Source organism: Orbicella faveolata, unplaced genomic scaffold (assembly GCF_042242905.1).
Source record: "Orbicella faveolata isolate gen_17 unplaced genomic scaffold, um_ofav_v1 contig_12, whole genome shotgun sequence".
NCBI classification, from domain to species: Eukaryota; Metazoa; Cnidaria; class Anthozoa; order Scleractinia; family Merulinidae; genus Orbicella; species Orbicella faveolata.
The window spans coordinates 17,623,200-17,635,701 of NW_028301539.1; the positions used below are offsets into that span (position 1 = coordinate 17,623,200).

At 39.5% G+C, this 12,502-nt stretch overlaps 1 protein-coding gene across 2 annotated transcripts in view; it reads right to left on the reverse strand.

The window, feature by feature from the left end:
- The window catches only part of LOC110060893 (structural maintenance of chromosomes protein 6-like), a 34,492-nt gene that overhangs the window by 18,748 nt on the left and 3,242 nt on the right, over positions 1-12,502 (reverse strand). For both annotated transcript variants that reach the window (XM_020767706.2, XM_020767705.2), the window contains exons 2-8: positions 6,257-6,371; positions 5,772-5,877; positions 5,322-5,458; positions 3,394-3,455; positions 2,587-2,667; positions 1,065-1,166; positions 304-441 (exon numbers count right to left, since the gene is read on the reverse strand). In XM_020767706.2, coding sequence (XP_020623365.2) covers positions 304-441; positions 1,065-1,166; positions 2,587-2,667; positions 3,394-3,455; positions 5,322-5,458; positions 5,772-5,877; positions 6,257-6,371 — 741 coding nt within the window. The remainder of the gene's footprint in view (positions 1-303; positions 442-1,064; positions 1,167-2,586; positions 2,668-3,393; positions 3,456-5,321; positions 5,459-5,771; positions 5,878-6,256; positions 6,372-12,502) is intronic.

The window sequence follows — 12,502 nt, forward strand, 5'->3', positions numbered from 1 at the left end:
GACCTTCTCCATTCTAATGGGATTAGTTTAAGATTGTCTAAGTAGCCCTATTTACACTAGTGTCACAATGCAGACTAGTTATGATAGGAAGGTTTTACTGGGCAGAGTAATGGCCTTCTACCATTGCATGCCTCAGATATGCATAATTATCTACCCCATGAAAAGTCCTGTTTTGAAAGCTAGGCATGTAAAATTCCAAAGCTTGATCCACAGGACAAGAAACATTACGAGCTTGTCTTACTTGCATGGGGCAAATAACAACATATAGTGTTGCTTCGCTTTGACATCATCCATGTACTTTACCTTTTCATTCTTGATTACTTCTGCCCAAACACGCTCCTTTTTTAGTTCCTCAATCTGCTCTTTGATGTCACGAATTTGCTTAATAGCAATATACCTTGCTTCTAGTCTGCGCACTTGCTCACGCACTTCTGGAATAACCTTTAAGCCCAGAAAACAGAGAAGATTACAAATTAAATTTAATCTAGAGCAGTTAACAATCAGCTGTTAGTGTAATGGCAATGGGCATTTCTGAGTTACCGTTCTCCTCTGTGCCAAATCAAGTCTTCTTGACCAATAAAACAGTTGATTGAAACACATGGATAATTACCATTAAAGTTTGCATTTTTAGATCTGAGTTGTTTTTGTACTGTCACAACTGGCTGCTTCTGTCAGATTTTCATGACCTCACCTTTAATTTCTAAACCCACATAAGTTACATTATGTAATCACTCTACCCATGGTAACCAGGCAGATCCCATTACACCAGACACTGGGAATTCTATGGCTACTGTCACTGAACAATGTTACCCACTGTCACTGGGTTGTTAATATTGAAAATGATATGAAAAGCTGAAATAACCAAACCCAACCTCTAGATGTCCCTACCTAAGGGCATCTGAGCTAGGTCAAAGGTTCTCATGCAAAGCTAGCATGATCTAACAAGCAGGTGTAAGACCCTAGTTGGTGGTCTGGCAGGGTTTTCAACATGCAAGCTACTAAATTGAAGGTAGATGTCAAACCAATTGACCTAATCTGGCACTAAAAACAGCAACAAACTGCACCTTCTCTTTTCGTTGCAAAGTGGCTAAAGCAACTTCCTTATGCTCCATCACAATACCGTAATCAGTGCTTATTTGTTCAAGACTGGTTGCTTTCATGAAGAACTGCAAACAGAAGGAGGAAGATCAGCAGGGTTACAAAAGAATTGTATTAAGTTTACACAAACCAGAAAAAAACACATCATCAGGCAGTAAGTGCTCAGAGTAAAGCTACCCAAACCAGCAGTAAACATAGTCAAGTCAAGTTTTGAATACCACTTCATGACATTGCTGTGACGTGTGCGATATATTATGCAAATAGATTACAGCAAGAGCAAAAACTTGATGAAGCAGTGGGTGGTGGGGCCAGAGGGGTCATGCTTGCCCACAAACCCCTCAATTTTGAAAAATGCCCACTGGTTTTCACAGTTGATTCCAGTTATTGACTGACAACTTTGCCACTGAGCTAAAATCATAATAGAGCTACATGTGTCTACATCCTCATTTGGAGGGCAATGTTCGGCTTAATACCAGCTTTTCCTGTGGTTTAACTCTAACCGTTCATTAGCCTGACAGTCATTTCATTCTCTTGCTACCAAAAAAAAATATCTAGTGCTGAATTATAGAACCACTCAGAAATTGGAAGCCTTTGTTTGAAAATTGTCAATGCAAGTAAATTCACTTTTGCAGGGAAAGCAACAACCAGTTGCTGGCTTCTAAAATCTGGTCTTTCATTATCTGGACACGAAAAACAACTCAGTAAAGCTAAGCAAGGTTGCCAAATAAGTCTATCAAAGATTGGTTCTCCTTCCCTGGTTCCTGCTTGGTCTTTGCGCATGATCAATAATCAAAACAGCAGCTGAAAGATTTTAAAAGCTTTCACTGAATCTATCAGGTAATAGAGCCACCAAGTATTTAACCTCTAAAAGATGGTGTCTTCTAAGTAAAATCGAATACATACCAACGACATCAAGTGTAATAAATCTTTGCTGAGGCTAGCACACAATTTCACAAACCTTCGTCCATGACATTGTGCAAGTCACACTCGAGTTATTCCTGGAATCATTTAAGCGAACTTGAGAAACTTGTCAATCAAGATGACCACGCTGCACCAATCACGAGCCCCATTTGTAAGAGAACGGATTTTCCAAAATCAAGGGGTTTGTTGGCAAGCATTCCATCTCTCGCCAATATAGTATACATTTTTGAAGTCGTTCATTTTTCCATTTTAAAGCAATTTCTCTCAAAATGTCTACCTCCTTAATAGCTGCTGATGTCAATTCTTAAATAAGCTGACTAGTGGCTTTCAAATGGTATATTGTTCACAGGCAGAGTGTCTTTATTTGCCGATTTGGTAAAAACTGCTGTTCGCCTTAGGGGGTAAAGGGTTAAGGGCTACATTCATCTTTCTGTTTTTGTTCTATTGTTTTCTCAGCCAGTCCCATTAAGCCTTCTGAGAGGTACATAGCACCTTAAAGACAATGTTAAACATTGCAAGACAAACTACAGAAGAAAATATATGTGCAAGGTGTCTTATTTACCATACCTTATAAAGATCTGATTCATCCTTGCTTTGAAGCAAATGCCTGCTTGTGTCTTGGTTTAATAAAGAAACTGGGTTGTCAACCTTGGGAAAGGAGTTCACAATAAAAGTAAACTTCTTGGCCTACAAAATAACATGTGGGTCACTCCATAAAGATATCAGTTGTCCAGTGGTTTGTAATGTTAACAGTCCACACCCACTAGCTTAAGCTGAGAGGCGTGGTGGTCTCATGGTTAGTGTGCTTGACTCTATTTGAGCAGTCTTTGTTTAAGCCCTGCTTGACACTTTACTCTCACAGTGCCTCTCTCCACCGAGATGTATAAATGGGTACCGACGAATCAATGCAAGGGGTAACCCTGTGATAGACTAACATCCTATCCAGGGGAGGGGGTAGAGGCACTCCTGGTCTTTTCTTGCCACAGATACCCGAGATAATCAGAGCTGGCCTGATGGACCACTAGGCTCATTTGCAGACTTTACTTCTACCTACCAGCTGAGAGTAGCAACACCCATGGAACCACATGTGCACGTGCCTGCTTAAGAGAGCTGCTTATTTCTATGTGAAACAATAAAGTTTATGCAATGCAAGGGCCGGAACTTAGTGACTGCTTAGGATGTATCATCTGTTAAGCTAATGAAAAGTGTTGACTTTCCTAGGTTACAATACAGAGCCCATAAATGTAAAAAGTAAGGGAGAATAAGAAGAAAAGGCCTTAAAATTCCAGGTGATAACCATAGTTTTAAGCAACTAATAACATAATTCAAACATGAATACTCTAACTGACCTACTGGTGATGAAAGGAAACACACCTGGATGTTAAATTGGTCAACTATTTGTTCCACTTGGATTCTCTGGGTTGAAACTACTTTTCCTGAAACAGAAATCAACAGAATATATGAACAGTTGTGGCAAGCAACTGGATTTATTATACCCAGTCATGTGTCTTGTATATGTTCCTAATTGTCCTCCTTCCTTACCTCAACTAATTGAAAATGAAAAAGGGATTGTACTTCCTTTTTAGGTGTGGGGGTTTTAAGGAACTACACGAAGGAAAATATCCATTGATCACTAAGTTATTGTAGAGCAAAACAATATATTGCTCTTAGGGATCTATAGCAGAGGCCAACCTTGTTAGTTCTGGACCCAGACCAGTTGGCTATTTACAATCATGACTGAGGAGTTGACCTATGGACTACAGAGAAACAACTCCAGCTTAGTGGTCAGAGCAGGACTTGAACCTGCAACCTCCAGATTTCAAGTCCAGTGCCCTAACCACTTGGCCACGCTGCCTTCTAATTTGACAAGGTGTAAAAGGATCCTTTTAGCACAAGGCCAGATACAAGAATAGCACAATACCTTCACAGAACTATCATTCTGCGGGTTTGACGCAGTGTCAAAAGAAAATTAGTTAAGAGTTTCTTCAGATGTTGGTTGTATTGGCAGCGTGGTAGTCAGAAGTGAACTTATGGTGATCTCAGTATCCTGTACTCATCAATGCAGCATATCACATGGTTCTCTAATGATTCACACATGCCAAATCCAGTAGTTTATCAAGATCATTTTTTTAAACCATTGAAGACACTATCACACTTCTCTGCTGTTAAAGTAACACATGGTCCAGCTATACATAATGCATGATATTCTTGCTGAGTTGCCCAATAACTAAATGCACACCAACATCATGCCCCCAACAGTTATCCCAGCATTATAAACTTTAGCATCCACCTGATGACCACCATCCTGAGCAGTTAAAAAGGTGAAAAGGTGTAGACCTAGGAAACACTACAAAGTGTGCTACAAGTTCCAGTCAGAGATCTGTGCTGAAGAGTACTACCAGCACAACTTGAAGAATTAAGGGTAGTTGTCTACAGTTGTTTGGAGGCAGATGTTATCAAGAGGACTTACAGCCCACATGTATTACTGTGACCTTAGTATAGATGAAAGATGGTCAAATGAATGGGAATTGATGTTAACAAGTTCAACTCCAGGAAAACCAAGTTTGCCAACCCAATTTCTAGAATTGTTGAGACACTAGAAGTCCTGCAGGGTGTAAAGTTGTTCTGCTCCCTGAAGCTGATTAGGTTTAACTGAGTGTAGGAGAAGCCAACAATACAAAGACTGCAGTGGCTGTATAAAACTTTTGTACTACCAAATGCACCTGCCACTTTTCAGCGCTGCATGAAAATATCTTATTAGACTTCTCTAAAGGTCTGCAGTCTCAGCCCATGGAATGTCCTGTTTTTCTGACCAACACACTCCAAGAATGGCTTCAGTGTCCCAAAACCTTTCTGATCAGACATTTCTTGACTTTACTGGACACCAACCTTCATTTCAGGGCATATGCAAATGTTGCTAGTAAGACCTTTGCACCAACTGGTGACCCAGCACTCAGGGAAACAGCCCTTGAGAAAAGCTCCACTGAAGAGGACCCCACCTGCCTCACTATTTTTTAAACTCTCTCAACAGCAATATGGCTTCAGTACAGGTCCTGGATTTCCCTGATTTCAGTTAACCATTTGCCCCCAACACTAATGCTTCTAGGGAGGTCCAAGATGGTTGGTCTCGAGTTGTTTCTGGAGTTGTTATAATAGTAGAACACTATGAAATGTAGAGCTAAAGTACTCGACTTTCTTCTCAAGTTCCTGTTCCTTAGACCATTACAAAACAAGGAACAACAGACCAGCAAAATAACTGTTTTTAATCCTTAATTAAGAACGTTAAAAAAGTATACATTTACCTTTCCTGGATTTGAGCTTGTATGATGATCCACCATCTGCAGTGATTCTCCTTTCAATGATTATGGAATCGCCATACTCACTGTGTTTGAATGCATCAGCACCTCTGTTGCGTAGCTGAACTGAGACTTGGCAAGATCTGTTGGAACAAAAGCCCATCAAAATGTTTCCTACAAAAAGAGTTATTTACGTATTAACACTGTGAATATCATCTTTAAATATTGGTTGCTATGATGGCAAACATTATGTGTGGGTTTCATACACTGAACTTTGGAGTAATACAAGAAGTGGGGGAGCTTACCATATAGTACATGGTGGAGAGGGGTCATTTCAACTGCTGTCAGTGGCAAATCAAATACACAGCAACATTCCATATTCCATGAAGGGGGCCGGCATGTAATCAACTTCACTGTGATTATCATCTGACAAGCACTACAATAACAGTAAATCACCTGCATCCTTTCTTTACAAAGTTCTTGATACTCAGCCCTCTACTGGTCTGAGAAGCTCTTCCACCCAATGCCACAACAAGACCTGTCATGATCGCACTTTTGCCACCTGAACACAATAAAGTAATTAGATTCATTTAGCACATGTATGTCAAATAAAGGAGCTTTAATAGACCTTTTTGGACTGGGCAGTTTGTTGCCCCATGTCATACCATGTGATGATACTCTTGAGAATTCTTCCTTTCAAATTTTCAAATAGTCGTTTGCATATGAATAAATAGTTTTTAGATGGTTAAAAGAACAATTCTCTAGAGAAAATCACATGGTCTGTAATGGGAAAACAAATTGCCCAAGCAAAATAGGTCTATTGTTCGTTAATGGAAGTCTTTGGTCTTGTCTGTTTGATTATTTGGCCAAAACACAAGGTTAAAGGTTTTGACATGTGTTTTAAAAGTTGCTAACAAAAATAACTTCTTTCAAGGACTTACTGCCATTCCTTCCAGTGATGAAGTTCACACGTGGTCCAAATGGAACACAAAGGTTACTATGGCAAAGAAAATTGTCCAGTGTCACACTCTCAATAATTCCTGGCAGTTCAGGCTCCTGTTAAAGGCAAAAACATGTTCTCTCAAAAAGTCAGTGGATACGGGGGTTGCTTTCTCAGGCAAGGTTGGCCAGTAGAAAAGTGCCTGGAAGGTGTACAAGGAAAGAAAGGTAGACAAATAATCTTCTGAAGTAAGGGGCATTTAGCATTTTAAGATTTCAGAACCTTCCCACCAAAAAAAACATATACGATATCAGTGTTTATCAGATGCCTATGAAGCATTTATTTAATGACAAAAGCTTCTAGCTTCTTGAGTGCTGGACGAACTTCCCAAGTGCATCCATAACTCGATATACACACAGCTAAAAGCATGAACCAATTCTTTTATAACATGGCGATAACAACTTGGGCATCAAAACATGTTTTATTTGTGATTGACTACAAAGTTCTCACAATGCACGGTGAAGGAGAACAAAGGTCATTAAGATCCTATCATGTCACAATCAGTTGAACAACAGTTAAGAACAAAAACGCTTAACCTGGTTTCTAAAATTGTCAATAAAAAATTTGCTTCTTCGAATTAATTAAAATGAAAAGGCAAGCAAACAAAGTCAAAAATAATCAATGAAAATGTAGACAAAGTCAAAATACTCGAGTTTAAGTAAACATCTTAGCTCGGCAAAAGTCAAAGGCTCAAAGTAGGGTTTGGTTTGATCAGAATAATCTTCACATTGCTGAAGCTTAAACAAAAGGAACTTGCACCAAACTCGACAGAAATTTTGCAGCTAAGTTAAAACTGCACAAGTCATGTTATATACACATGGCCGTATTATATAGAGATTTCGTTCATGATGGCTCAATAGGAATTAGGTAGGACTAGTGCACATGCTATATTATAATATTTACTTGTTCACACAGAATATCCATAATTGCAATTCTTGTTTTGTTTGAGTTTTCAGCTAAATTTTTATTTTTTACAGCTTAGGAGAGAAATAGAAAGGTGAACAAAATTTAAGATCATATACAAATGTTTCCTCAACAGTATCCAGCAGGCCCAGACTACTAGACAGTGCTAGTGGCCAGTGTTTACACAAAATAATTGAGAAGATCCCAGAAAGTACTTGACATGGGTATCAGGGACCTTTCGCTATTTATCACAGGCTAGATGGGTAAGAAATACTCAATGAAACCTCTCATAATTTTTTCATACCAAGTAAGGCTAATGTGGTATGTTTCCATGATTTTTGTATTCAAAGCTGATGCAAATCAAATGTGGTGGTGTGTTGATCAAAGGGGAGTAGATCGAGGAGGTGGACAAATTCACGTACCTCAGGAGCATTGTAAGTAAGAAGGGAAGTACTGATGAGGCCATCCAGGCATGCATTGAGAAGGCAGGGTAGGCATTTGTAATGTTGAGACAAATATGGCGGTCTACAGCACCGACAGCTAAGACCAAGTTGAGAGTCTTTGGGTCAAATGTGAAGGCTGTGCTCCTGCATGGTTCTAAAACTTGGTGGTTGACCGAGGGATTGAAGCAGAAGTTGCAAGTGTTCATCAATTAGAGCCTGAAGAACATCCTTCAGATCTGATGGCCTAGATGAATACACAGTGAGGAGCTTTGCAGACAAGTAGGGCAGTGACCGGTAGAGCAGGAAATGAGACAAAGAGATTGGGGTTGGTCTGGCCACATGCTGTTCAAAGAGACCAGATGGATACATAGCCAAGAGGGCCACAGAAAGGAACCCACAGGGGAGGTGCCAGAGAGGGAGACCCCAGCACACCTGGAGGCACACAAGAATGGCGGAGCTGGAGGAGAAACAGTTCACATGACAAGGAAGTGAAATGCGCTGCTCAAAATAGGGTCAGGTGGTGGGCACTAGTGGATGAGCTATGTTCCATCAGGAACAAAGAGGACTGAGTTGGTGAGCAATGAAAAATTTCATGATCACCCATTGAAATCTATGTCTCAAAACGGTAGGGTTTGCAGTTTAGGTAGACAAAAATGTCAGTGCGCTCCAATTTTTGTCACCATCACCCTCTCCAGTTAATGATGGATGGCTCCTTATTAACTGGGCAATCTGGGTTGAGCCCAGTTCCTAACTTGCTCAAGGATATTTATTTCTTTATTTCTCTCTGAACTCGCTGACAACAATGCCTCCTGAGACTTGTTAAGAGATTTGTGTGAAAAGCTGACGCGAGGAAGCTGGTCAGCTTGCAATCCTTAGTGGTTGGTACCCTGCCATGGATGGATATGAAGAGGAAGGGTGAAATGTGGAATGCACAAGCGGTTGATCAGTAGGGTGAAAAGTTGAGGAGAGGAATGTGTTGCAAGATTGTTCCTGTCTGGACATTGAACGACTTAAAGTTCCAAAAGTAACAAACACTCCAACTGTAACAATCCTTCCAAAGAAACAACAAAATTTCAAGGCTCTTGACAAATGTGAAGGTAGCAATCCTCCAAAACTATTGATGCTCTGAAAGTAGTAGATAAATATAGGTTTTTGTGGAGAAAAGAAAACTAGGAAACACAGAGAAAAACCATCATAGCAAGGATGAGAACCAGAAGATGAAAAACTCAGCCCACTTATGATATTGAGTGCAGGATTCAAACCAGTATAACATTGCTGGGTGGAAATTGCTCTCACCTCTGCACTACGCCTTCTCCCCTTAGCGGAGGGTGACAAAGGGGGATACCAATCATGCATCATGCTGAATTTTTCTATTAAGTCACACATCATGGAGCATTTTTTTCACCAATCACACGTCATGTAAAAGAAGTACAATGCGATTTTACTTGCTCAACCCTAAAAGCATCGTTAAAAAGAAAACTCTGCCTATTCATCTGAAGAAATGCATCGGCAAATATTCCAAACATTTTCCCCCAAAAATGACAATTATTGTCCAAAATAAAAGTGATGACCTGTATGGGAGACCGGGAGATTTGGTCTGTATCCAAGACTCCCAGATAATCTAGCCTGCGGAACAGGCGGATTAGCAGGACAGAGAGCGAAATGTGATACATGAGCACAGAGCCTGACCACAAGCGCAGAGCACGACCATAAGACAAAAAAAAATCTGCATGTAGTCACACCACTGTTTATGCTCTACTGCCCCCTCAAAATGATTGGCATGAAAGAATGTATAATATTTAACAAATGTATACATGATGCAAAACAGTCAACAGACTGGAACATCTAAATTTAGCTAAATTTAAATCACGGGGTGCCAGAACGAACAAAAGAGGTATAAACCTTAACGTCGAGCTCAGGAGACGAAAAGCTCAAACAGATTCAGGATGGAAGAAACATAACTTTGACAACACAGAACGGATCTCTAAGATTCTTGAAGTAACACTGCTGCAGTCTCTGGCAACGCCAGACAAAGCTAAATATGATCTGTGGTAACAAAGGCAACAAGCCACATAACTTGGGAGAGTTGGCACCGTCTGTGAACAGGCTCCTGCTGAGCACGAAAAAGGAGCAAGTGAAGTGAGCCTAATGGGGTGGGATTTTCCCCTCTCCAGTCCATTCCCGGCTATATCTGCAAGGCTGCAAATAACAGTCGGTCATTGGACAATTGTCCGGTAAATTTGGGGTTTTGACGGGTAAAAGCTTAGTCTGGCCAGACACTCTGACTGGGCATTTCTGCTAAATGAAAAATATTTTAACTATAAATTTGTGACTGAATATAAAACAAGTTATTTTATTATACTGCCACACAATACTACACAAAAAAGCTTTGTTATCAGTTTCGTTTTTATTCCATTTGTGAGAAATAATTCCATCACGCACAATGTGTCGTCTCAAATGTCATGTCGATTATTCAAGCTACATGTTAATCTACGCATTTTGCAGTGGTTTCGTGAAAGATTGTGAAGCCCCATTTAGTCTGAATTACGTTCGTCTGAAAAACTACAAAAATCTGAGTTCTTATGTTGTTCCTCGTAGTTTGATATCTGAAGCTCATAGTCCTTGTGCAAAGTTTAACTATTTTCTATTAATTTGATCCTATTGTGGCAAAATTGTTTGGACCTATTGATACCATGAAGATCCACGAAGATCAAACACATCAGAGGTCAAGAAAAGGACGAAAAAGACTGGAGCATGGTGTCAGGTCTTCCATGATTTATTAATCTTTTTCAACACTCTATTTACTATTTACTTTGAATGAATGGTATCCTTCTAGTGTAAAGAATGTTCACTTATCACAGAAATCTAATTGGTAAATCATGCATCACATGCTTGAAAAATAGCAAATCACGCATCACATTATGATGTCCTTTCCCCCGTTACATGGCCAATTTGGTCCCAATCAGGCATCACGAGGCTAATTTGGGGGTGACTATGCATCACGCAAAAACCCTTTGCCACCCTCTCAGAGCATGGCTTTCCTCACACCTCCTTATCATTTTTACCTTGAGTAATTTTTTCCTTGGTTTAAAATGCTGTTGCACTGGGCAGAGTTTCTTGCAACTTTGTTGAACCACAAAATGCATGAAAAATTTTTCAGTGTAGCATTCATTGGAACATTGACGTACATGATGCACAATCAACTTCTATTTTTAACATTTTTAACAACAATAATTGCTCAAACAAAAATGTTCCGAGACATGTTCATTTCAAGAGGTGTCAAGGTCCCATCTACTCTACAAGATAGAGATTCCCTTCTCTTTCTCCTTGGTGAGAGACTAGAAAGAACCAGTCTACTGTGCAAACACAAATGGGTCACAATGTTGCATTTGCATGCAAAGTATTTACATGCGATCAAATTTTGCTACTACTTGTATAATTTATACTTGAATTCTGACCACCTTTTATTTTGTAGAGAAACTGCAGTCCCACAAAGTGACGAGCTACAAAGAAACAGATAAATTAACCCAAAATTGGCTTTATTCAAGATAAAGATGACAAGTGCTTGAATTGCAAACTGCAAGCTAGATGCAGATAAACAAACTGTTGTAGAATAATTAAAAGCTATCAAGCCTCACGACATATTCTTTTGACAATGAATAGCTCATTATAATGAATTGATGTAAAGCTAAAGATTCTGGAATGATTCAAACAGGAAAACACCAAAGGTTGCCGGTTATTTATTGGTCAAAAGCTTTGACCTTGACAAGTTTCTATGTGACGAAACCAATGTCTCTTTGTCTGTGCGTCAGTGCAGTGTTGCCATTGGTATTTTTAAAAATAGGTCCGCAATGCGAACTTGTGTAGGATTTCAGTCAAATAAGAGTTGACACGCTATGGATAAATCAGAGAAATTGTAGCTTTACAGTGAATATTTATACATTTTGTCATTTTGTAGTGATGAACGTCGAGTAAAGATACTGTAGAGTCCTGGTTACAAGATCCCAAGCTGCAGATGAAAAAACGGTTACATGCAAGCGCTCGAATCGCAAACTGCAAGCTAGATGCAGATAAACAAACTGTTGTAGAATAATTAAAAGCTATCAAGCCTCATGTCATATTCTTTTGACAATGAATAGCTCATTATAATGAATTGATGCAAAGCTAAAGATTCTGGAATGGTTCAAACAGGAAAACACCAAAGGTTGCTGGTTATTTATTGGTCAAAAGCTTTGACCTTGACAAGTTTCTATGTGATGAAACCGATGTCTCTTTGTCAGTGCGTCAGTGCAGTGTTGCCATTGGGATTGTTAAAAATAGGTCCGCAATGTGAACTTGTGTAGGATTTCAGTCAAATAAGAGTTGACGTGCTATGGATAAATCAGAGAAATTGTAGCTTTACAGTGAATATTTATACATTTTGTCATTTTGTAGTGATGAACGTCGAGTAAAGATACTGTAGAGTCCTGGTTACAAGATCTGAAGCTGCAGACGAAAAAACGGTTACAGGAGAAACATATTTGGACTTAAGTTTCCAGGAAATTTGCTCCCTTAGGGTTCGGTTACATGGAACTCTTTACCGTGGCAAATGACCCTTTTACCATGGTAAACTGCATTTAGTGAGTATGACCAATATTTCTGGAGGTAAATTTCCTGTGGTTAATACCCATGGATACATCAAAAAGATCACATGCAGTGCCCTTGACATTTCATGTAGTAAGTTGCATCGGCGTTTTGATGTCCAAGGTATTACGAGCAAATTACGTTTCTCTGTTTGTCATTAATATGTAACTGAAAAAGAAAAATAGTTTTCGTCCCTGTGCCATTGTTGTTACCTTAGC